This window comes from Theropithecus gelada, chromosome 13 (assembly GCF_003255815.1).
Source record: "Theropithecus gelada isolate Dixy chromosome 13, Tgel_1.0, whole genome shotgun sequence".
Lineage (NCBI taxonomy): Eukaryota > Metazoa > Chordata > Mammalia > Primates > Cercopithecidae > Theropithecus > Theropithecus gelada.
The window spans coordinates 91,708,401-91,733,503 of NC_037681.1; the positions used below are offsets into that span (position 1 = coordinate 91,708,401).

Consider the following 25,103-nt stretch of genomic DNA (forward strand, 5'->3'; position numbering starts at 1 on the left):
CAGTCGAGACAGTTGCCTGGAGCAAGTCTCACAGCCTCTGCTTTCTTCCTTCCCCCAGCAAACCTTTCCTCCATCCCCCAGGGACTGTCCCTTGTCTCAGCAGGAGCTCTCCCAGAAGCCCACACTCAGCCCCAGGCTTGCGCTGCTTCCCAGATGCCCAAAGGCAGATGGGGAAGGTGGATTCCAGCCAGGCTCCACTCCAGGAGCTGAGAAGAAAGCCCCAGAGGTGGCTCTGTCTTGCATTCTTCCTTGAGGTTCAAGGATTCAGATAAGGAGCCATGACTTTATAACCTTTATGTAGAGTACAGAGAGATTTATATGTGTGACTGTGTCACTAAAACAGCACTTTTTATTTCTATTTTAAAATCATTTTCATTTTTATTTTAAAATTATACGGGGAGATGGGGAGATCGCTATGTTGCCTAGGCTGATCTTGAACTCCTGGCCTCAAGTGATCATCCTACCTCAGCCTCCCAAAGTGCTGGGATTGCAGGCATGAGCCACTGTGCCCAACCCAATTCTATTTATATAACATTCCTGCAATGACAAAAGTTTGGAAATGGAGAGCAAATTAGCTGCCAGGGTTCAAGGCAGAAAGGGAGTGTGTATACAAGGAGAACTGGAGGAATACTGCTAGAGATGGATTCCAGCTCAGTATCTCAACTGTGGTGGTGGATACGTGAACCTACACATGTGATAAAACTAGAACTAAACACACACATGTATTTGTAAAAATGGGTACAACAGGCTGGGCGTGATGGCTCACACCTGTAATCCCAGCACTTTGGGAGGCCGAGGTGGGCAGATCACCTGAGGTCAGGAGTTCAAGACCAGCCCGGCCAACATGGTGAAACCCCATCTCTGCTAAAACTACAACAATTAGCCAGGCGTGGTGGTGCGTGCCTGTAATCCCACCTACTCGGGGGGCTGAGGCAGGAGAATCGCTTGAACCCAGGAGGTGGAGGTTGCAGTGAGCCAAGATGGTGCCACTGTACTCCAGCCTGGGCGACAATAATGAAACTCCATCTCAACAAACAAAAACAAAAACAAAAAATGGGTATAATAAAAAAAAAAAATGGAGAAATCTGGGGCTGGGCACGGTAGCTCACGCCTGTAATCCCAGCACTTTGGGAGGCCGAGGCGGGTGGATCATGAGATCAGGAGATCGAGAAAAGCCTGGCTAACACGGTGAAACCTCGTCTCTACTAAAAATACAAAAAATTAGCTGGGCGTGGTGGCAGGTGCCTGTAGTCCCAGCCACTTGGGAGGCTGAGGCAGGAGAATGGTGTGAATCCAGTAGGCGTAGCTTGCAGTGAGCTGAGATCGCGCCACTGTACTCCAGCCTCGGCAACAAAGCAAGACTCTGTCTCAAAATAAAATAAAATAAAATGAAATAAAATAAAATAATAAAAAGAAAGAAAAAAGAAAAAGCATTCTGACAGCTACCTATATGCCTTGCAATGGCTCAATTCACCCACCATTTGGGCCGGGCGCAGTGGCTCACACCTATAATCCCAGCACTTTGGGAGGCTGAGGCAGGTGGATTACCTGAGGTCAGGAGTTTGAGACCAGCCTGACCAACATGGAGAAACCTCATCTCTACTAAAAATACAAAATCAGCCGGGCGTGGTGGCACATGTCTGTAATCCCAGCTACTAGGGAGGCTGAGGCAGGAGAATCGCTTGAACCTGGGAGGCGGAGGTTGCAGTGAGCCGAGATCGTGCCATTGCACTCCAGCCTGGACAAAAGAGTGAAACTCCATCTCAGAAAAAAAAAAAAAAAAAAGGAGAAATCTGAAAGATTGATGGACTGTATCTATGTTAATATCTGAGTAGTGATATTGTAGTTGTGAAAGATGTTACCACTGGGGGAAACTGAGATCTCTTTGTAGTATTTCTTTCAACTGTATGTGAATCTAAAGTTATCTCGAAAAATTATAGTTATTGATTTTTTTCTAAAAATAAATATAGCCAGGTGCAGTGGCTCACCCCTGTAATCCTAGCACTTTGGGAGGCTGAGGCAGGAGGATCACCTGAAGCTAGAAATTCAAGACCAACCTGGGTAACAAAGCGACACCTCATCTCTACAAAAAAAAATTTAAAAATTAGCCTCGCGTGGTGGTGCGTGCTTCTAGTCCTAGCTCTTTTGGAGGCCGAGGCAAGAGTATCACTTGAGCCCAGGAGCTGGAGGCTATAGTGAGCTATGATTACACCACAGCACTCCAGCCTGGGAGACAAAATGAGACCCTATCTCTTAAAAAAAATACAATTTTATAAAAGGAGAAACTATGAGTTCTGCACATTTGCTAATGGGCAAGGCAGGCGCCTGGAAGAGATCCCCCTCCCTCTAAACCTTGCCCACCGTTTCCTTGCAGCAACTTCACAAGACCTCTTCCAGAGGAGGTCTGTTCTGGAAAAATCCACCCCACTGCTGTGAGTTCTTTGCCTCTCTCTTCTGGGACACACGATGTTGGTAGCTCAGTACCAGGGCTCCATCTAGAAGCCAGATAACTAAATCCTGATAAAGGAACCAGACAGGCTCGGGAGGGGAGGTCTGTGAAACTTATTCCACTGGTTTTACATGCCACAGAATTCATATTGGTTCCACCTCCCAGCCGTCTCTCCATGTACACTTATTTTTGGGTTTCCTGCTATACTGTAGCATAGGAGATGTCACAGTTGGTGCAGGGTCCAGTGATGGAATGGGTTATTCTGATTATTCAAGCACCAATGTCTAATTCATCATGACCAAAAGCACGTACTAGTGTCCATAATTCACAGGGCGTTGTGGCAATCTGGTCCCTAACCTCTGAGCATTTCTGCCACTATAAAATGGACATACACGGCCGGGCGCGGTGGCACAAGCCTGTAATCCCAGCACTTTGGGAGGCCGAGACGGGCGGATCACAAGGTCAGGAGATCGAGACCATCCTGGCTAACACGGTGAAACCCCGTCTCTACTAAAAAATACAAAAATCTAGCCGGGCGAGGTGGCGGGTGCCTGTAGTCCCAGCTACTCGGGAGGCTGAGGCAGGAGAATGGCGTAAACCCGGGAGGCGGAGCTTGCAGTGAGCTGAGATCCGGCCACTGCACTCCAGCCTGGGCAACAGAGCAAGACTCCGTCTAAAAAAAAAAAAAAAAAAAATGGACATACACTTTATCTTACAGAGTGTTGTATAGTTAGGCACTACGAAAGAGATATAAACATCCCTGACACCTGACAAGGAGACACATTCCCAAAATGGCAGTATAGACTGGGCAACTGGAGGGCTCATGGTGCCTTGGGAATCTTAGGAAATGTCAGGAGACCAAATGCCCCAGTGGGAAAACTGCGCATCTCAGCAGAGGCTAGTGGATGCCTCTCCTCAGTACTGCTGCAGTGCTGTTTAACCCTGGCTGTCACATGTCACCCCAGTGAGCCAAGAGGAGGAGGACAAGTGTTGGACCTCAGTTGAAACCTGAAATGACTGAGTTTACCTGTAAATGATTAACTGAATTAAGCTTTCTGCTTTTAGGGAGAGGGGAGGATTGAGTCAGAAATCAAGTTTAGTTGTAGAAAAAGTTATCTTTTTGTACCCCTGAGTTTGCAGTCTGTAAAACATTGGAGCCGCTACACAGGTACACACTTTCATATACAGTGTGTGCTTATACACTGATATACACAGACCATGAGCTTTCTCACAGGCATATACCCAGTGGTGTGCTGGTAAGTGTTAACAGTCAGCTTTCTGGAAACAATAACAACCTGAGTTGTAGCAGTTACCGATTTCTGTGGTGTAAATACTCCCACTATGGTGATTTCAAGCTACCAACATAATTATACCTCATGGAAGATGGAGAGTTGTACATGAACCTGGGTCTTTGTGAGCTGTGTGAGCTGGCTCCAGCGTAAGTTACAGGGGCACGTTTACGCATCTGCCTAAAGGTGCCTAAATATGCAGGCTTGCTTAGGTTTCTTTGAGAACTGAAACGTTAACTTGAAATCTGTAGACACATTAATATAGAAAAATACATGAGGACGTCATCTCAACTACATGCATCTGTAGACACATTCAGTCACTTAGAAACATATACAAAGAGAAGTTCGAATATAAAAAAAAAAAATACACACCTACGCATAGATTGACACAAGCCAGGACATGCATATAAACTCACACATAGACACCCACATGCTCAGAAAAGAAGAGGGAGTAAACTAACCGCATTTGCTCCAGTTGCTGCCCTGGCCTGAGGCCCCACATCCCTCAGAACAATTTAAGATCAAGGCAGATAAGATCCCTCTTTTTTTTTCAGTTCCCTTACATGGCTGAAGAGACTTGAAGAACAGAACATTTACACCAGCTGTGTATGGCTGCCTCTGTGCTCTGGGGACCCCATGCACCCCTTGTCCCTTCTGGGTTGGTCCTGGCAGTCCCGTAGGCTGTCTTTCCCTTGCTTTGCAGATGCCAGCCCCAGAGTCCCACCTCCACCCTCGGTAAGGAAGCCCCTCACCTCTGCCTCTTTCATTGTGGGAAAGTGAACTCCAGCCTCTCTCTACTTCCTCATCCCAGATCAACAGATGTTAGCATGACCCCCTCCTTGCTCCCTCCCCGTGACTCCTGCTCTGTCCCCCACCCCCACCTCCATCACTTGCTTGTTCATCTCTCACCTGGACCAATGTCCAGCCTTCTAAGTGTTTCCCTTCTCCAAACTCTCCCTTCCCATTTGGCACCCTGTAAGTGACCTACCAGATTATTTTAAAGCACAGTGCTGGGGTCACACATGTACTGGCAACTTCGAATGCAAGACCAACTAGGGCTAGATCTCTTTGAGGCCCCCTGACCACATGTCCAATTCCTGCTTCCTCAGTTCACAGTTTCACTTCTCCTTATTTTCTCTTTCTCTTCCTGATCTGTTCTGTAAATTTAGTTTCCACTGTGGAATTTGCTTGCTCCCTTCTTTAGCTCAAATTGGGCATTTGCTACCCGTCATGTTTGTGACACCATGCTTTATAGTTTATAAACCACTCTCAAAGCTATTTGTGGAGTACTGAGGTTAGCCCTGGACATACTGTGGTGAGTAAAAACAGATCTCACTGTGTTTCATGAATTAAGTTAACAAAATCTGTTGAGGACCCTGACCAAAAGTCATCTGTCCCAAAATTGCAAGTAGATTTGTGAGGAAAGATATTTTCCTATTGTCTCTTTTACCACTCTTTCCCCAAACTATGGCCTCCCTGGGGTCATAGGGACAAAGTACAGAAGACAGAGAAGACTGTGGCTTACAGATTCTTAAAGAACTTTATCAACCTTGTGAGCATCATGGGAGCAGCCACTGGATGTTGCAAGCCCAGTGTACACTTGTATACCCTGCTATATTGCAACATCTTGAATTTCCTCCCCTTGATATTAACTACCCACACATAATAAGCCACATATATTATTTGTGTGAGCCTAGGCTTATTACTTTTATTTTAGAGCCTCCCGTTTCCTCATTTGTAATATGTGATTAGAAATCTGTCATTCTTGGCCTGCCGCAGTAGTTCACCGATATAATCCGGCACTTTGGGAGGCTGAGGCAGGTGGATCACTTGAGGTCAGGAGTTTGAGACCAGCCTGGCCAACATGGTGAAACCCTGTCTCTACTAAAAATACAAAAATTAGCTGGGCGTGGTGGCGCATCCCTGTAGTCCCAGTTACTTGGGAGGCTGAGGGGCGGAGGCAGGAGAATCACTTGAACCCAGGAACCATAGGTTGCAGTGAGCTGAGATCGCGCCACTGCACTCCAGCCTGGGCCACACAGTGAAACTCTGTCTCAAAAAAAAAAAAAAAGTGTCATTCTCATAAGGTTTTTAGGATGATCAAACAAGATAAAGGTACATATAAAACAAGTTAAAGGTACATAAAAGAGCTCTATACAATTATAATATACAACATCAATGTATTTTATTTATTCGATGCCATTTCTTCTTTAAATCAATTATTGGCCATTATTTATTTCATAAATAGGCACTCAGTGACCTAGAAATATTATGGTCCAGATGGAGACAACAGGGTTGTACAACAGAAATACAACGTGGGTCAAAATTTTAAATATCCTAGTAGCAACACTAAAAAAGGTAATTAATAAATTGGCAAAATTAATTATACTAATCTATAATATTGACCTACTATATCCAGAATGTTATCATCTCAACATGTGATTCATATAATAGTGACTAATGAGGTATTTTACACTCTTTTCTTGGTACTAAGTCTTTGAAATCCTGTGTGTATTCTACACTGACGGGATATCTCATTTTGGACTAACCACATTTCAAGTGCTCAGTAATCACATATGGATACTGTGTAGGACAGCACACACTAATTGGTAATGTAAATACAAGTTAGTTAAGATCTGTGAAGGACTTTATGATTTCCAAAAGTCTTTCGGCATTTAAATCTTGCGTTAGCCCCAGCAGGGGGATGTTTATCATTTCCATTTTGTAGAGGACAGGCTGCAGCAATTACCTGTAAGTCACCCAAGATCATCCAGCTAGTAAATGGTCAACTCAATTCTTGTCTTAAACCTAGGCACTTTCCCTTTTACTTGCTTGCCTAAACAAGCAATACAAAGACAAACTTAATATTATCATACACATAGGCCCCATGGCTCATTGCAGTAGTACAGGAGAGAAACACTTATTTCAAAATCCACCTACAATCTAGTCTCCAAAAATCCTGCCCAGTTTAATTGCACCAGAATCTATTAACTCTGTAATTCTAAAAATATGTGTCTTGGATAATCTTCCAGCTCTAATGTGCTGTGAATAAAAAATGTCGTAGATAGGCATAAAAAAATCCTACCCTCTTCTATTACATTCTCTATCTGATATAGAATGTATGATATACACATATTCTATAAATGAATACATGATATAGAGTCTATCATGTAGCGATTTACTTTTTACTTCTGTGAATTACAACGTGGTACGGTAGGAAATGAGGAAGCTTAAAAAGCACAATTTTCTCACTAAAGCATAACCAGACACAGCAGCCTATTAGGGTTTCTCCACCAGAAGATGGCAGGCAGTCAAGGGGGACAGAGTTCGACCGGCGACAGGCCAGCTGATTTCCCCTAAGAGATGCCAAGGGCAGCTGACCGCCCCTCCTGGCCCGTGAAGCTGCTCCCTGCGGGCCGAGAACTGCCAGAGGAGGCCCTCAGGAGCCACAGCTCTCCCTGACCTGGCCTGTATTTGCACCCCTAGGGATCCCATTCCCTTTCCCGATGCAGTGCAAGGAAAGGGAGCGGAATGGGGGTTGAAAGGCAATAAAAAACTTGTAAAGCCGTAACTGCTAGTTCTCCCAGTAGCCTATGTCCCTGCAAACATCCTCCACAAGAAGTAAACTGGGTGGGTAGTAAGAGGTGAAGGCTCCCTCCTCACTGCTGCCGGGACCGCCTGGGGGGCTTGTCTCTGTTTAGTTCCCAATTCCTCCCGGATCCCTACATTCACACGAGCGCAGGGCAACAATGTGAGCGTGTGTTCGTGTGTGCCCGTGTGACTCGCCATCGCGTGGCAGATGTTCGGTTGAACACTACAGTAATTTATGTAACAGGCTTATGAGCGTAGGTCCCTGAGCCCACAGCTTCGCGGAGGTCTGGTCGAGCGTGCGTCACAATCTACGCGGCCAAGAGCAATGCGCACGCGCAATATAACGCTGGGCTGCCAGCAACTTCCGGGCGCTAAGGGGCAGGCAGGGCAGTGACGTGTCCTAAGGGTCCGACGGACCTAGATACCCCTCTTTGGTTCCTCCTCTTGGGATTAGTGTCCATCTCTGGAAGCAGGATCCAGGAGGACGGGAGGGGCCGCTGCGGACCGCAGTCGCGCGACCCGGAGGAGACACCACCCTTAGGAACTCAGCGATCCACAACTCCTACCGGCGCCCCGCCCCGCCCATGCGCACGCGCACTGGGCGGTAGCTGGCTGCGCGGGAGCTTTCGGGACACTGGGCGGTGCCCAGCCAGCTGGAGGGAGGGAGGCGTCAGGCGGGGAGGAAAGCAAACGGCGGGACCAGCGGCGACGGTAGCAGCAGCATGGCCGCGATCTATGGGGGTATAGAGGGGTGAGTGCGGCCCGGCTGAGGGAGCCTGGGCCCGAGGGTGGGGCGGAAGGCCGTGGCCAGGCTGGCAAGCTGGTGGCCTTGAGCCACGGCGTCCGGGCACTTTGGTCGGCGGGACCTTGCGGAGAAGAGGTGTGTGCACGCGCAGGGGCGCCCTGCAGCGCGCGGCCGTATGGCTTACGGGGACTCTGCGTGTGCAATAGCCACACCCCGGGTGGGGGATCCTTTGTGTTTCTTGGCGGAACCACGCCCCTTTCTCCCACGAAACACCCACTCAGCTGTCTTCAGCTGGGGAAGCAGCGCCTTTTTCCTATTCCTGACCTCGGACAGAGTTTTGCAGAACAGGTGTCAGGTGTGAAATTGCTGAGCGGGGGCAGGGTGGGGAGTGGGAGTGGGGGTGGGGAAAAGCGGGACAGAGATCTTGGTTGGAGGTTATCCGGGAGCTGGAGCAGCTGTGAGCCAGAGTGCTAAGTTGTCCTGATGTCTGAAAAACACTCCATCCCTGTTGGCCTGCCATGCTGCTTTCACTAGATTGCATTTTTCTGCTCAGAAGCTTGTTTACTGAACTTTTTGTAATAGTTCCGCCCCTGAGTAGGACTATGGACAAGATATTTACCCTCTCTGGGCTACATATGTGCAAAGTGAGGATAGGGATAAATAAGATCGCTACGTCCCTGTCAGTGGCAACAGTCTGTGAATCTGAGTGTGTCAAATCAGGGAATAATGGGGGTGGCTGTCCTCTCAGCCAGAGCACTGTACTTTCGAATCTGTGATTGTTTTCACTTTCCTGGCAGCCACACCCCACTGCTGATTCACAGACTCTACAGTCTTTTCCCATGAGTTATTAGGAATGGTCTTTCCCATCCTGGATCTGTAGCACTTAAAAACAAAACAAAACAAAACAAAAAAAACAAGATAGAAGTCTGCATTCATCCTTATTATAGTCATCTGTAAGATATGACCCGTTTCTTCCAGTTCGTCAAGACATTCTTTTGGATGTTGAATCTGCCAACTCATGTATTAACTACCCCCTTGAAATTTCATGTCCTCTTTGAGTTTGATGAGCGGTCTTCAGTGTCCTCTTCTTCCATTCCTAAAAGTAATGATCAATAAAGAAACATATATCCCACCACCACAGATCTCCCTGTGAACTATCGTGACCCCCCAGTAATCAATATTTGAAGGTTTACCTGCTTATGTATGTATGAACTCACCCTGTCATGTGGTCAGCATTACTCGCAAAGGTGTCTTAAAGACACCTGGATCTTGAAAGGCAGTCTTTAGCTATTGTGAAGGAAGCAGAGAGATGTGCCATTTTTCTTAGGAGTGTTTGCTGAGCATTGCCCGTGCCAGCTCCTGTGCTAGTGCTGAGAGGGTAAGTGATCAGGAGCTTGACCCAGTGGAACTTGAAGTCTAGTAAGAGGTGGACACAAAGCCTCTGAACACACTCTTCATACAGAGGAGTCCTTAATAACTTTAGAGGCACTGTGAAGGTTTGACTAATGGAGACTTAACTAATTCGTGGGGGTGGGCCACACCTCAGAAAAGGTTTCAAGGACTAGGTGAAGTATAAGTAGAGTTTTGCAGGATAAGGACATCCCTAAGGGAAGAGGAGTGAGAATTATGTTTCAGTTAAAGAGCACGCAAACACTGAACCATAGAGGCGGGTTTGGGAGTGGTGATTGAGTTTGTTGAAACTGTGTCTTCCATCACACTGGGCTCTGCCAGTGTGGACAGCAGAAGCTTAGTTCTCTCTGTGGGTTTTTTCTGAGCAAGACCAAGTGCCCTCTTGTGTTCTGTAGGGGAGGCACACGGTCCAAGGTCCTTTTAGTCTCGGAGGATGGGAAGATCCTGGCAGAAGCAGATGGACTGAGCACAAACCACTGGGTAAAAACCATACTGAGGGGGATCAGAGGGCTTGGTTCTGATTTTATTCTCTGTAATTCCTGTTGAGGTGGTGGCTGGGGCTCATAGAGCAGCCTGTAGGGGCAACGTAGCTTCTGTAAGCCTTTGTAACTCCTTCTTCCCTTGATTGGGGCCAGCTGATCGGGACAGACAAGTGTGTGGAGAGGATCAATGAGATGGTGAACAGGGCCAAACGGAAAGCAGGGGTGGATCCTCTGGTACCGCTGCGAAGCTTGGTGAGTCTGGGGTGGAGCCGGGGAATTCAGCCATGAGTGACACTGAGACAGCTAGCAAGTTTGAACTAGATGAGTTTGATGACTGTAGAGGGAAGGACCTCCAAGACTTAGTCCCTGGTGTCGAAATCGTCATAATCTCACCCAGTCTCATGGCTTCAGTTGCCACCTACAAACTACAAGTGTGTTGGAAGAGCACAGGCTTTGGAGAGCTGCCAAGACCTTGGTTTGAATCCCAGCTTTGCTGCTCAGTATCTGAGTAACCATGTGTAGGTTACTTACCTTCTCTAAGCCTTAGTTTCCTCATTTGGAAAATGTGGATAGTAGCTACCTCAGAGTTGTTGGGAAGGTAAAATGACATGATACATTGCAAAGCAGTTAGTATAGAGCCTGACCCGTAAGCACTCATTAAATGTTAGCTATTATTACTCCTGCTTCAAATCTTTCTCCCAAGTTGCAGTAGCTCCAGCCACTCCCTGGACATACATGTGGGATGTTCTGCAGCCATGGGCAAACCCCATGTGTTCCAAACCAAACTTACCTCTCCATCACCCCTCACCCTGCCCTGCTGCCTGCTCTTTCTGTTAAGAGCACTACCGCCCTCCCAAGCTCCAAAGCTGGCATTGTGGAATCCATCTTTCTTCTGTCCATCCCCAGTCCAGGTTGTCCTTATAACCACAGCCTTCCGAGGGTTCATTGTGTGGGGTGAAAGGAGGACGGGCTGGGTGAGCAGGGAATGGCCAGATGGGGAGAACAGGAATCAGGCATCAGGACGGGGAGGGGGTTGAGAAAAGAGCTGGGGCTGGGGCTCTGCACACTCGCTCACCTCCCACGTGGCCTAGGGCCTATCTCTGAGCGGTGGGGATCAGGAGGACGCGGGGAGGATCCTGATCGAGGAGCTGAGGGACCGATTTCCCTACCTGAGTGAAAGCTACTTAATCACCACCGATGCCGCCGGCTCCATCGCCACAGCTACACCGGATGGTGAGGAAGTGGAGGGAGGGGTGAGAGTGAGAACTGGTTTTTTTTGGGAAAGCCCCCTAGATACAGCTGACAAAACTTGTTCTGCAAATATCCAGAAGGCAGCCTCTCTTATATTCCCCTCGACTCCTTCAGTAGTTTAAGTCTCTGCCAGAGCAAGGACCAGGCAGCAGGAGGGAGGGCAAGAAAAGTCTCTTGATGGGAATCAAGGAGTGGAGTCAAACATAACTCCCCTGCAGATGAGGGAACCCCTGGGGGCGGTGTGGTGAGGAAGGCAGACTGTGGAAGCTGTCAGTGCTGAGGAGGAAGTGAGGTGGCCCTGTGATAGTGTAAAGAGTGTTGGTGTCATGGGATTGGTGTTTGAATCCCAGTTCCTGTTTTGCCTGCTATACCATGTTGATGAAGTTCCAAAACTCTCTTGAGTTTCCGTTTCCTCATCTATAAAATAGAGGTAGTTGTATTCATAAGATGGTTTAGGGTATGAGTGAATATCCCTGAGAACAGGTCTAGCACAATCTCAGTAAAGCAAGTAGAGTCACTGGAAAACCGGCTGGGCAAGAAGCCGCATTCCCTCTAAGAGGTGCAGGCTTGCATTTCTCTTTGTCCCCCTAGACAAGGGCATTATGGGATTGGAGTTTTTCTAAGATCCAGGCCCTCACCCTCAGGCAGGAAACTAGCTGGGCCCTGTTTTCTCCTCTACAGGACTGGGTGGTGATCGCTTGCCTGGGGCTGGTTTCTGTGCTGTCTTTCCACAGCAGCAAGCTGTTGCTCTGTGCTAGGCCTTGGCCGCACCGAGCCTCCTATTCCCTTTCCCCAGGTGGAGTTGTGCTCATAGCTGGAACAGGCTCCAACTGCAGGCTTATCAACCCTGATGGCTCTGAGAGTGGCTGCGGTGGCTGGGGCCATATGATGGGTGATGAGGGTTCAGGTGAGCTCACTGACTGGCCCAGCTCCTGGTCCTGGATCTGCCCCTTCCTTCATTCCCTGTCTTTCTCTCCCTACCCTTGGCTCACGGAGCCCTTGGGGCTTCCTGGGGACAACTCCTGAACCGGCCATTCCATGTGCAGGATCATGACCGAGATCATAGAGGTGCAAAGGCTGGACTAGCTGCTGACCCTGCTCTCCAGCAGTGACTTGCACCCAGGACTCAGATTCATCCCTCAGCACAGGGGCCTGCCTGTGTTGACTTGCTGTCCTTAGGGAGGAGTTGAAACTGAGGGTAAGGCCATAGATGCCAGGAGATGGCATACCAGTCTGCTAGGGGAAAGGGTGTAGAAGCCCTTCCCACCATCACCGCTCTCCAAGTAGCATGTGTATATTTTCACAGGGGCCCTTGAGGTCCAGTTCATGGCAGTGACTCCAGTGGTATTTGTGACAACAGACTGACCTTGTCTTATCCTTGGGTAGCAGCTGGTGTGACACAGCCTCACCTATTCTGTCTTCCCCCTCCAACTTTCTCTTATCTTGGTCAGTCAGGTACCATTTGATTAGACACCTCCCCACCCCCTCTCCCACCCCCTGCCACCCCTGGCTGGGAATCAGGAAACCTAATCTGTATAAAACTCAAGCAGATCACTAACCTGTCTGGATCTGAGTTTCCTTCCTCATGAGCTCAGGGTGACTGCTCCCATCTTCTTAGCCCTCTCTGCTCCCTGCAGCCTACTGGATCGCACACCAAGCGGTGAAAATAGTGTTTGACTCCATCGACAACCTAGAGGCGGCTCCTCATGATATCGGCTCCGTCAAACAGGCCATGTTCAACTATTTCCAGGTACTCCTCCTGCTCCCAGGAAGCATGCACACCTGGGGTAGGGCAGTGAATCACTCCAAGTAAGAGTGGATGCAGAGGAGGGCCTGGGCGGGTAGGCAGGAAATAGGATGAGCTGTGGGTCTGAGTTGCAGGGTGAAGTCGTAGGTGAGGATGGTGCATTCTAGGAGGTGCATTCTAGGACAGGGTGGTGCATTCTAGGAGGTGCATTCTAGGACAGGGTGGTGCATTCTAGGAGGTGCATTCTAGGACAGGGTGGTGCATTCTAGGAGGTGCATTCTAGGACAGGGTGGTGCATTCTAGGAGGGTGTCAGTCATGAGGAAGGGGTGGTTTGGGGACAAGTGATTAGGCAGACTTCATTATTGGGCAGCTAGAATCTGCTGGGAAGTGAAAGCAGATGGCGTTCTAGGTTAGAATGAAAAGTTCAGGGTGGGGTCGGAGGGCAGAGACAGCAGGTAGAGTATGAACGCATGCACTGGGCTGTGAGCTGCTTCTGGCCTGGAAGGGTCAAGAGAGCCCCTGAAGAGGTGGACAGGGAGAGTTCTGGGGGAGATGCATCTTCCTCCCCAGGGCACTGGAGATTGACTCCTCCTTGTTTGTGCCGTGTTCTTTTGTGGTAAGTTAGGAAACACCTGCCTTTAGCAGAACCAGAAGTAAAAGGCGGGAGAGAAGGTAAAAGGGAGAGGACAAGGTTGTTGAGTTTATTTGATAGCTACCTGTGAGGCCCAGTTAGTCTTCCTCTCCAGCCATTTAGGTGGGCTGGGGCTGGGGCTGGGACCAGGACCAAGGAAGGAAAATAGAGATGCTGGGAAGTAGGGCCTAGATTATCAGGGCTGAGGGATTGATGATGAAAGAGGAGCCCCGGCTAGGCCAAGGTGAGGAATAGGAGGGGACCAGGCAGAGAAATCACTTGATGAGCAGTTGTCATAGGAGGTGCAGTTAGTAACTGTTAAGCTATCCCAACTCAGTCAATTGGTTCCAAACTCTACTGATAGGTCTGCTGCTCCCTCTTCTATCCTTTAGTCATTCTTATAGGGTTGTTACAAAGATCAAATGAGATAGTATATAACATGCTTACTACATTGCTGTAGGTGCTCAAGTTTTACCACCCACTCCCTCAGACATTTACTTAAAATGTATTCTGGGCCGGGCACGGTGGCTCATGCCTGTAATCCCAGCACTTTGGGAGGCCGAGGTGGGCCGATCACAAGGTCAGGAGATCGAGACCATTCTGGCTAATTCGGTGAAACCCTGTCTCTACTAAAAATACAAAAAATTAGCCAGGCGTGGTGGCAGGCGCCTGTAGTCCCAGCTACTCAGGAGGCTGAGGCAGGAGAATGGTGTGAACCCAGAAGGCGGAGCTTGCAGTGAGCTGAGATCGTGCCACTGCACTTCAGCCTGGGTGACAGAGCGAGACTCTGTCTCAAAAAAAAAAAAAAAAATGTATTCTGGGGGACGGGTACGGTGGCTCACACCTGTAATCCCAGCACTTTGAGAGACCAAGGTGGGCGGATCACTTGAGGTCAGGTGTTCAAGACCAGCCTGGCCAACATGGTGAAACCCCATCTGTACTAAAAATACAAAAATTAGCTGGATGTGGTGGCGGGCACCTGTAATCTCAGCTACTCAGGAGACTGAGGCAGCGAATTGTTTGAACCTGGGAGGCGGAGGTTGCAGTGAGCTGAGATTCGCACCACTGTACTCCAGCTTGGGCGACAGAGGGAGACTGTCTCAAAAAAGAAAAAAAAAAAAGGATTCTGGGGAATCGTTGGTTCCTCAGGACCTTAGAGGTGTCAAAGATGTGTAAATTTGTTGGGATTGGAAGGACCTGCCTTCTGTGGTCAAATAAGTTTTGGGAGAAACAAATTGATTTCTTGATTGCAGGACTTCTCAGAGCCTTTAATTTGCTAATGTGCATTGTGACTCCCCAAGGGAGAGTTACAATATGCAATATTCCTTAGATTCCTTTGACCAAAGAAATCTTTTCAAGAACATCCCAACCCAGCTACTCAGGAGGCTGACGTGGGAGGATTGCTTAAGGCCAGCCTAGGTAACAGCAAGACCTTGTCTCTAAAAAGGAAAAAAAAAAATTACAAAAAAAAGAACAGCTCAAGAAACTACAGGAAACACTTTGGTGAACACAATTCTGTTCTCTGTGCTGCCTTCAAACTAATCTGTAAGAAAAATGAAGTCCATGTTAGAGAAAACAAATAACTTTTCTCAAATGAGAAATCTCAAATCCTTGTACTTTGGAGTTAAAAAAAAATTATTCTAGCTCTTCCAACAGTAGAGACATTAGGAAGGCCAACTTTGGTGGGCAGATTGGGATTTTCTTTTGCTTCTGATGACTCTCTTGTGCCCTTTCTCCTCTCAGGTGCCAGATCGGCTAGGAATACTCACTCACCTGTATAGGGACTTTGATAAATGCAGGTTTGCTGGGTTTTGCCGGAAAATTGCAGAAGGTACTGGAGGTGGGGTGGGTTTTATGTGGCTTTGTTCTTCAAAGATCCCCAATTGGGAGATTGAATGGGGTTCAGACAGGACTGGACAACAATTTTCCTCTCACCGAGTGACCTCAGTTCTCTGCTACCACTGGCCTTGGTGCTGGTGGGCCTTGGGGTGGAGGCAGAAGGGCACGTGGGTTGTGTTGACAGTTTTGTATTACCTGTGTTTTTCTCTTTAATAGCTGTCATGGCTTGTGTAGGCTGTATGCCTGTTTCTGAGGAATTTATGAAGCAGTTGTCCTTTGGACAAATCTATAACTTTTTTTTCCTGCCAATTATACTCAAAGAACTAGGGTATTATAGAGATGTTAGGCATATTTTGTTGGGTGTCAGGAGATGCTGAACAGAGGGCTTGTATATCTGTACATTGCTCTTTCTCCACTGTAAGGTTCATCCTGCCTTAATTTGGGTTCCTGCAGCCTCAGGGCATTCTAGGGCTCTCTTCGATCCTGCTGGACTGAGTCCCCTCTAGAAAAGAGCCAGGAACAGGCTAACCAACAACAGATTGTTAGAAGTGGGTGGAGGGCACTGACAGGAGTCCCATCCAGCTGTTCATCTAGGGTCCTGGGTCCCCAGAGCTGTTTGTCAGTGGAGACTTGCTTCTCCACCTGCCACGAGGCAGGCATCCATCCTGCAGTAGAGTCCTGCTAGCTCAGGGTGCTCCCATGGTGGCTGCCTTGCAACAGAGAGAGAATAGCCCAGGAATGGCAGCTCCCTCATTTCTCACCAGTTCCGTTCTTCCATCCTCCCTACCCCAGGTGCTCAGCAGGGAGACCCCCTTTCCCGCTATATCTTCAGGAAGGCTGGGGAGATGCTGGGCAGACACATCGTAGCAGTGTTGCCCGAGATTGACCCGGTAAGTTGAGGTGGGAGTGAAGGTGGGGAGCTGCTGGGCGAGGGGTGGTCCTTTCCCACTGGGGATGGGACTATCCCATCAAACCCTGTGTAAATTGGATACTATTTTAAATGAACTTAGGGTCTGAGAAACATTCTGCAGAATGTCTGTAACAAAAAAGTTCTTTGGTCAAATGCCCACCTCTGTAATTGACCTGTAATCTGTATTTATATATAGTGTATTGGTTTAATGTATGTGTGTGTGTGCTGTCCCCTTTCCTTTTTTTTTTTTTTATTTTATTGTTTATTTTTTTGAGATACAGTCTCACTCTTGTCAGCCAGGCTGGAGTGCAGTAGCGCGATCTTGGCTCACTGCAGCCTCTGCCTCCCACTCCACCTCCCAGGTTCAAGTGTTTCTCGTGCCTCAGCCTCCCCAGTAGCTGGGATTACAGGCGCGCATCACAACGCCCAGCTAATTTTTGTATTTTTAGTAGAGACAGGGTTTTGCCATGTTGGCTAGGTAGGTCTTGAACTCCTGACCGTAAGTGATCCACCCACCTTGGCCTCCCAAAGTGCCAGGATTACAGGCATGAGCCACTGTGCCCAGCCTGTCCCCTTTTTTTCAGTTCATTTCAGTTCAGTCATGTTTCTGTTAATTTCCCTCACTTCTCTCTTTCCTTCCTCTCTATTGTTGCTCAATGCTTTTTCCTTCCTCTTCTCTCCTTGGCCTCTCTGAGTCTCTCCTATTTTCCTCCTTTTTTTCCCCCTTTCCTGAGTCTATCTACTGTTTCTTGGCTTGAGGGTGAGTCACTGGGATAGGGTGGGTTGCTCATAGGAGACTCCCTGCTTCAGCACTGGAGAGGCTAGGTTGGCCCCCGTATCCATTTTCTGCTCTCCACCTAGGTCTTGTTCCAGGGCGAGATTGGACTCCCCATCCTTTGCGTGGGTTCCGTGTGGAAGAGCTGGGAGCTGCTGAAGGAAGGTGAGCCTGCGGGGAGGCTGGAAGGGCAAGGGCAGGGGACAGGGCTGGAAAGGAGGTGGCCCAGCAAAGCTGCTTGCCCCAGAGAGAACCTGCTTCCTGGACCCTGAGGCCTAGACAGGCCACTGATGCTCCCATCTAAGGCCCTCAACCTCACTCTGCCATTGAGCCCTTTAATGACGTCCCATCCACCTTCCTTGAACTCTTGAAAACATGTTGTGTTCCAAATGATTTATTGAATCACAGCCACTTTTTAAAAGTTAAAGACAGATCAAACTTAAAATTGGAGCACTGACTGGCACGTGATAACCTGTGGGGACATCCCTAGTCAACATAATTCTAGCCGGAAGAAAAGAGGCCTGGCTGCTTAGCCCTGGCAGCCTTATGCCAGGCAGTTGGATGGTTTCCACTGGACATTCTGAAGTAGCTCAAGGACTCCCATTCCTACCATGGAGTTCCTGGCATTGGGTCCTTTGGAGCTGAGAGGAGGACAGGCCCCCTGTGCTGCTGGCTCCAATACCCAAGTACCCAGTGCACCCTGTGTGCTGGGGACTTGGCATGTAGGCCCCTCCAGCACCTCTACAGGAGTACCTCAGGGTCTGGGCGTCCTTGTCTCTCTTCCTTCCTGGCCCCCGTACAGGTTGCTGGTCTCCTCTTATCTCTGTCCTTGTGTTCTTCCCTCCAGGTTTTCTTTTGGCGCTGACCCAGGGCAGAGAGATCCAGGCTCAGAACTTCTTCTCCAGCTTCACCCTGATGAAGCTGAGGCACTCCTCCGCTCTGGGAGGGGCCAGCCTAGGGGCCAGGCATATCGGGCACCTCTTCCCCATGGACTATAGCGCCAATGCCGTTGCCTTCTATTCCTACACCTTCTCCTAGGGGGCTGGTCCCTACTCCACCCACTCCAAGCTCAGTGGACACTGGGTCTGGAAGGAAGGAGTCTTTTGCTTCCTTTCTCCTTTTTACAAAAACAAACATAGAAGAAAATAAACGCACTTTATCCACTCCCCAATTGGACTGCATTATCAAACACATATGCTGTGTACATCCTCAGTGCACCTGCCAGCAGATATCCCGGAGCCTAAGGAGTGGATTTAGCCCAGGGTTTAAAGCCCCGCCCCCAGGTGCTCAGCCGGTGATCTGCATCCACTCAGCATGCACTTGGGCAGATAATTTATCTGCGTGCTACCCTTCCCCCCACATTACCACACATATGCACTATGTGGCTGCCAGTTAATCTGTGACCTGTTTTCTCCTGTCGTGTCAAGTGGGTAACCATTCCTGTGTGACCACAGTCACCAGAAACAAGTGTTCGCCATGCAGAACATCACAGAGAGTACCTTAGGCATATCACACCCTCTCCTGAGACTCCCAGCAGGATTTAGGGGGAAGGTACAATTCTAGACTGGGGGCATCAGAACCTCACTGGATTTAGTAATTGCAGGTAAGCAGGACGTTCTGCAGTTTTTCACATGAATGAGTTCTTGAAAGGTTATGAGGATGGCTGAGATCTCCAAGAAGACCAACTAGGCATCATTTACCTAGGTGGCCGACCTATTCCTGGCTGCTACTAGCCTGGCTCTGCTTACAGCCGACACTTTCTGTGTTGTGTGGCCCTGGGAATGAGGAGCATCAGTGAAGAGCAGACATGATTCCTGTCCTCTGGATATCACAGTTCGACCGGTGAAGGCAAACCTGAAGCTTCTGTTCCACTGCCTGTGCTGCTTGGTGAAGACTAAGGACAGGAGTCTTGATCCACAATAGCTGCCTCTCCGGGTGTTTTATGAGGAGGCATGTGGATCATGTCCTGCACATCAGTTCTCCAACGTGCAGACATCAGTTATTCTAGAGTTTGTTTTAAAATCGGGTTTCTGTCTACTCCCTTCCCCTGCCCTGAGGTATCTGTTGATAATCGGTTAAGGATGGGATGGGGAATTTTCATTTCTATTATACTAAACAGCTTGAGTAATTTCTGCTGCAGAGGTCCAGCATCTGCACTTGAGGGAGTTCTATGCTACAGCTGGTGAGTTCTGGTTAGGCCCTCTAAGACGCCTTGAACACTACCTTGTTGCCCAAGTCAGATCTTTCTTTCACAATGTAGCATTCATGTGGAACAGAATGGTAACAGCTCTCCTTCCATCAGCTCTAGCCCAATGCTGCAAGCTGGAGCTTTGAGCAACAGGAACTCCAGCCAGGTTCCTTCTGAAAGAACAGCCAGCCATCTTCACATTCAGCTATGACCAAATCACTGTGGTCTAGCACCCAGCAAGTCTCCAGTCCAGCACCTGGTAAAAAGCTTGCAGAGAGAGCAAGGACACAGCAGAGGCATCTTTGCTATAACCCACAGTCTTGATAAAACTGTTGAGTTATTAATGAGTGGTGAGCTTTGGAGATTTTTTAAAATATGCTGTCAGGATGAGGATCAAACAGCATTTCAGTGAAAAGAGTTTATAACTACTGAGAGCGACATGTTTTTCAGAATATGGCCCTCACTTTTCCTTAGATTTTCTAGACCGCAATTCCAACTGGACAGTGGAGGTTTTAGTGGAGGAGCACATCTTGATTTTTTTAGTCCCAGCATGTAAGTGTTGAAAAAATGCTGAAAAAAGGCAGTATTAAAGTGCATATGGTCAGATGTGTTCCTAGTTCCTGTCACATTTAGGAGATGTGATGAAGTCGCTTGCTCCCCGGTTATTAAGGCTCTATTAGACAGGCTTCAGTGCAGAAAATCACAAGTGATTCTTATTTTTTTATTTTTTGAGACGGAGTCTCGCTCTGTCACCCAGGCTGGAGTGCAGTGGCGCAATCTGGGCTCACTGCAAGCTCTGCCTCCCAGGTTCACGCCATTCTCCTGCCTCAGCCTCCCGAGTAGCTGGGACTACAGGTAACCACCACCACACGTGGCTCCTTTTTTGTATTTTCAGTAGAGACGGGGTTTCACCATGTTAACCAGGATGGTCTCAATCTCCTGACCTCGTGATCCACCCTCCTCGGCCTCCCAAAGTGCTGGGATTACAGGCGTGAGCCACCATGCCCGGCCAACCACAAGTGATTTTTAAAACTTTATTTTAGAGGTGGGGTCTTACTCTTGCCTAGGCTAGAGTGCAGTGGCACTATCATAGCTCACTGCAGCATTGAATTCCTGAGCTCAAGCGTTCCTCCCACCTCAGCCTTCCAAGTAGCTGGGACTACAGGCATTTACCACTACACCTGGCTAATTCTGTCATTTTTTTGTAGAGGCAGATCTTGCTGTGTTGCCCAGGCTGGTCTCGAACTCCTGGCTTCAAGCAGTCCTGCTGTCTTGGGCTCCCAAAGTGCTGGAATTATAGGTGTGAGCCACCATGCCCAGCCCCTTTATTTTATTTTTGAGACAGAGTCTCGCTCTGTTGCCCAGGCTGGAGTGTAGTGGTGTGATCTCAGCTCACTGTGACCTCTGCCTCCCAGGTTCAAGTGATTCTCCTGCCTCAGCCTCCCGAGTAGCTGGAATTAACAGGCGTGCACCACCGTGCCCTGCTAATTTTTTGGTATTTTTTAGTAGAGATGGGGTTTTGCCATGTTGGCCAGGCTGGTCTCAAACTCCTGACCTCAGGTGATCTGCTCGCCTTGGCCTTGCAAAGTGCTGGGATTACAAGCGTGAGCCACTGCGCCCGGCCTTCTCCCCTTTACTTTTAAACTTATAGTGTCCCCCAACAAGCTCTCAGGAGCAATTGATGGGATTCTTTTATTACCAAGGCATTATGAGATGTATACATTCCCTATCTGAGCCTGTAACAGCCCTGTGATGAGACGAAAGCTTGGAACAAGCATTGGAATGAGGCTAGCACTGCCTTGTCTTCCTGTGTGATCTCAGGGATACTACAGCTTCATTTGTCCCTTTCATTCAGCAAACATTTATTGAATGTCTTGTAGGTGTGATGAGTACTCTAAGCATTAAAAGTAAGTACACCAAGGCCTGGTGTGGTGGCTCATGCCTGTAATCCCAGCACTTTGGAAGGCTGAGGCGGGTGGATCACAAGGTCAAGACATGGAGACCATCCTGGCCCACATGGTGAAATTCCGTCTCTACTAAAAATACAAAAATTAGCTAGGCGTGGTGATGCGCGCCTGTAGTCCCAGCAACTCAGGAGGCTGAGGCAGGAGAATGGCGTGAACCCCGGATGTGGAGGTTGCAGTGAGCCGAGATCGCACCACTGCACTCCAACCTGGTGACAGAGGGAGACTCCATCTCAAAAAAAAAAAAAAAAAACAAGTACATCAGGCCGGGCACAGTGGCTCACGCCTGTAATCCCAGCACTTTGGGAGGCCGAGGTGGGTGGATCGCTTGAGGTCAGGAGTTCAAGACGAGCCTGACCAGTATGGTGAAACCCCGTCTCTACTAAAAATACAAAAATTAGGCGGGAATGGTAGCAGGTGAAGAATGAGAATGGCTTGAATCCAGGAGGCAGAGGTTGCAGTGAGCCGAGATCACGCCATTGCACTCCAGCCTGGGCAACAGAGCAAGACTCCACATCTCAAAAAAAAAAAAAGGAATATACCGTCCACCTCTTCAAGGAAGTTACATTCTAATAAACCCTATATATACAAAACTACATACAACTATAGTATTTTAAAATGCTGTAAATAGGCAAGTCAGCTCAGGATCCACCAAACCCTGCCCCCTGCCCCGCCCCCTGCCTTCCGCCACTGGTCCTGACCTTCCATTTTTAGGAAGGAGGCAAAGAAATGATAGGGCTCAGAACAAAACCCATGGGCATTGGGTTGGTCCCATATCGTTTTTACCATATGATAAAGCCCCTCAAGAAACCACTGGGAGATTTGAACGAGGTTTCAGTTTAAATAATTAGGCATTGCCAAACCATCATCACAACAGCAGGGACTGTGGCTGCCTGGTAACCCCCGTAGCCCCGTCCCTAAGACAATGCTTGACATGTAGCAGGCTCTCAAACTTGTTCAATAGTTGAAAGGCAGATAGGGAATACTTGTTTTCTAGGGAGGTAGTCAGTTTTGCCCCGAAACAGGAAAACAAATGTCTAGTTTCCCTTCTAGCTCAAAGATGTCACTGACTCTTTGTTCAAAGTTGTACATATCATTGTGACTATGGGCAACCATGTATTAAGTGCCTATTATGTGTCAGGCAGTATTTTAAAATTCTGTCATTATAGTTCCAGGGGAGAGGTGTGGCACCTTTACAAATAAAGAGGTTATTTGTAAATAAAGTTCAGGCCAATGGCACAAAGTAGCGAAGGTGGGATTCACTCGGGTCTGTCACTTCCAGGCCCATGGTTTCTGCTTTGTAACCCTATTTGGAAAAAAAACCACAACTAAGATTATGACCCATCCTGACACAAGAAGTTTCACACATATACACCATACATACCGCCCCCGCCCCAGTATGATGGCACAGTGACCCAACCTCATGTAGAAGGGTACCAGTGCCAGCAAATGCATTTAACTTTTACTGAGATTCTCAACAGCTGCCTTTTGTATAGCAAATTTTTTACAAGGTAATTTTTTTCCATTTTTGATATTTTTATGAAAATTATTTTCTTAAGTTTTAAAGCCCTGTCCCTCCCCAAAGAAGGATTAGTAACTACCAAGTAATGATTAGGAAAAAAAACAAAAGCAAAAACAGCTTTTAAACACTTGTGAAACAAGGGTAAGTGTCCAAAGTCAAGACCTTCTGGGCCCAGTGGAGGTGCTGGGCTGCCCCGGGACACCATCACTACCTCACCATCTACAATATCCTCAAGAGCTGAGCAGCCCTGCACAGACCCTGGGGGGCTTCCTGTTCCACAAGTTCCACTCCCTTTTCCTCTCCATCTTTGCTTTTGGGCCTCCCCTCCAAATCTGCCTAACAAAGGCAGCACGATCTTTAATACCTGTGCAGCTTTGTAAATGGAGACAGGATACTCTATTTCGAAAGCTGAGATTCCCTGTCCAGTCTGGGGGAGGAAAAATTATCCAATGTAGCATGGATGGTTTCACTTTCTTGTCCACTCAGACACATGCTCATATTTATTAGATGGATTTATCCGATGCTTCAAAAGTCCTGATGTGTAGTAGCACAAAAGTTCCTTGTAAAAAAAGAAGTTGCAAAATTGTAAAAATTTCTGCAGCAGTTCTGACGCCGGATGACAAAGCTCATTCTGATTAGTAGTTTTTTTTAACATGCACAGCAGCTTCCCCTATAAGTCCTGTTCGGAGGGTTCTGTTTAGACCACAGAAAGTTGGAATCCAAGTTTAAAAGGCTCTCTGCTGACAACATATGGTACATTATCAACAAAATTCTACTCGGCAATAAAAGGAACAAACTACCAAGACGTTATATGTCATGGACGAACCTCAAAAACATTAGCTAAGTAAAAAAGCCAGACACGGCCTGGGCACAGTGGCTCACGTCTGTAATCCCAGCACTTTGAGAGGCTGAGGTGGGCAGATCACGTGAGGTCAGGTGTTCAAGACCACCCTGGCCAACATGGTGAAACCCTGTCTCTACTAAAATACAAAAATTAGCTGGGCATGATGGCTGGTGCCTGTAATCCCAGCTACTCAGGAGGCTGAGCCAGGATAATTGCTTGAACTGGGGAGATGGTGGTTGCAGTGAGCCGAGATCACGCCACTGCACTCCATCCTGGGCAACTGAGCGAGACTGTGTCTCAAAAAAAAAGAAAAAAAAAAGCCAGACACAAGACCACATATTATATGATTTTATTGATTCGAAGTGTCCAGAAAAGGCAAATTTATATAGATAGAAAATAGATTGTTGGTTGCCTGGAACTGGGAGTAAGAACAGGATTAACTGTAAAAGAGCATGAAGGATCTTATTGGGAGCAATAAAATTGTTCCAAAACTGAGTAATGGTTATGGCTACACCATCGAGGGAAGTTACTAAAATCACTGAATTGTACACTTAAAATGGGTGAGTTTTATGATATGTAACATATGCCTCATTAAAGTTTTTTTTTGTTTTAAGTGACGCAGGAAAATGGGGTCTGGAGGCAGGGAACATAAGGCCGATTCACACTTCAGCTGTTACAGGAAGGATCCTCTCCATAGGGCACAGACCAAGTAAATGACTTTGTAACTTTACTTCATCCTCTCCATTTACATAGGGCTTACCCCAAGTAACCAGTGGAATCCTCTAGAGGGTATTTAAACTCCCCAAAATTCTGTAACTATGCTTGGGTATACTCCCACACTGTGGAGTGTACTTTCTTTTTCAATAAATCTCTTCCTTGCTTTGTGCGTTTTGTCCAATTCTTTGTTCAAGATGCCAAGAACCTGGACACCCTTCCCCATTAACAAAAGGACTCCCTGCCTCCTGGACCATCCTTCAAGCATTAAACATTTTTGAAGGCTCACAATCAACAGGACAGAATAATTACTTAGTGATGATTTCCAGAATGAAATATTTTACTAGTTTTTAGTAAGCACATTTTAGTATCTGTACACTAGTAAAATGTTTTTAAGTAAATTTTTAAGTACACTGGATAATGTAATTAAATGTATGCTAGTAAAATGTTTTATCTCATTTTTGTCATATTAGTCTAAAATGTTTATTATTTTTGTATAAAAGGTAGCCAATAGGAAGGTAGGACTGGGGAGAAAGCTCAGCAAATGTCACAAAGGAGACTCCTAGTAACAAAATCTGAGCAGCTTTTTCTTTTAAAATAAAGATGGTGCATCTGTCCCTTTACAGATTTCTCTCCTGTCCCCTGGGCTGGGGAAGGTGAATCTCCTGCCTGACACCCTGTCGAGAATAGTGTATCCAGCTATTCTATTCCCATGATGCCTCTAAAAAACCAGACTGACTGGGAACAGCAG

At 47.7% G+C, this 25,103-nt stretch overlaps 1 protein-coding gene across 2 annotated transcripts; it reads left to right on the forward strand.

The window, feature by feature from the left end:
* The first annotated feature begins 6,767 nt into the window (after window positions 1–6,767).
* Window positions 6,768–18,291, forward strand: NAGK (N-acetylglucosamine kinase). 2 transcript variants are annotated; one of them, XM_025354236.1, is made up of 10 exons: window positions 6,768–8,080; window positions 9,880–9,964; window positions 10,120–10,218; window positions 11,058–11,199; window positions 12,014–12,124; window positions 12,855–12,967; window positions 15,340–15,427; window positions 16,228–16,325; window positions 17,207–17,285; window positions 17,968–18,291. In XM_025354236.1, the coding sequence occupies exons 1-10, from the start codon at window positions 8,052–8,054 to the stop codon at window positions 18,156–18,158; spliced, it is 1,035 nt and encodes a 344-aa protein (XP_025210021.1). In that variant the 5' UTR covers window positions 6,768–8,051; the 3' UTR covers window positions 18,159–18,291. The 2 variants fall into 2 exon arrangements, with proteins under 2 accessions (XP_025210021.1, XP_025210022.1); XM_025354237.1 differs by lacking the exon at window positions 9,880–9,964.
* Window positions 18,292–25,103: the final 6,812 nt, after the last annotated feature.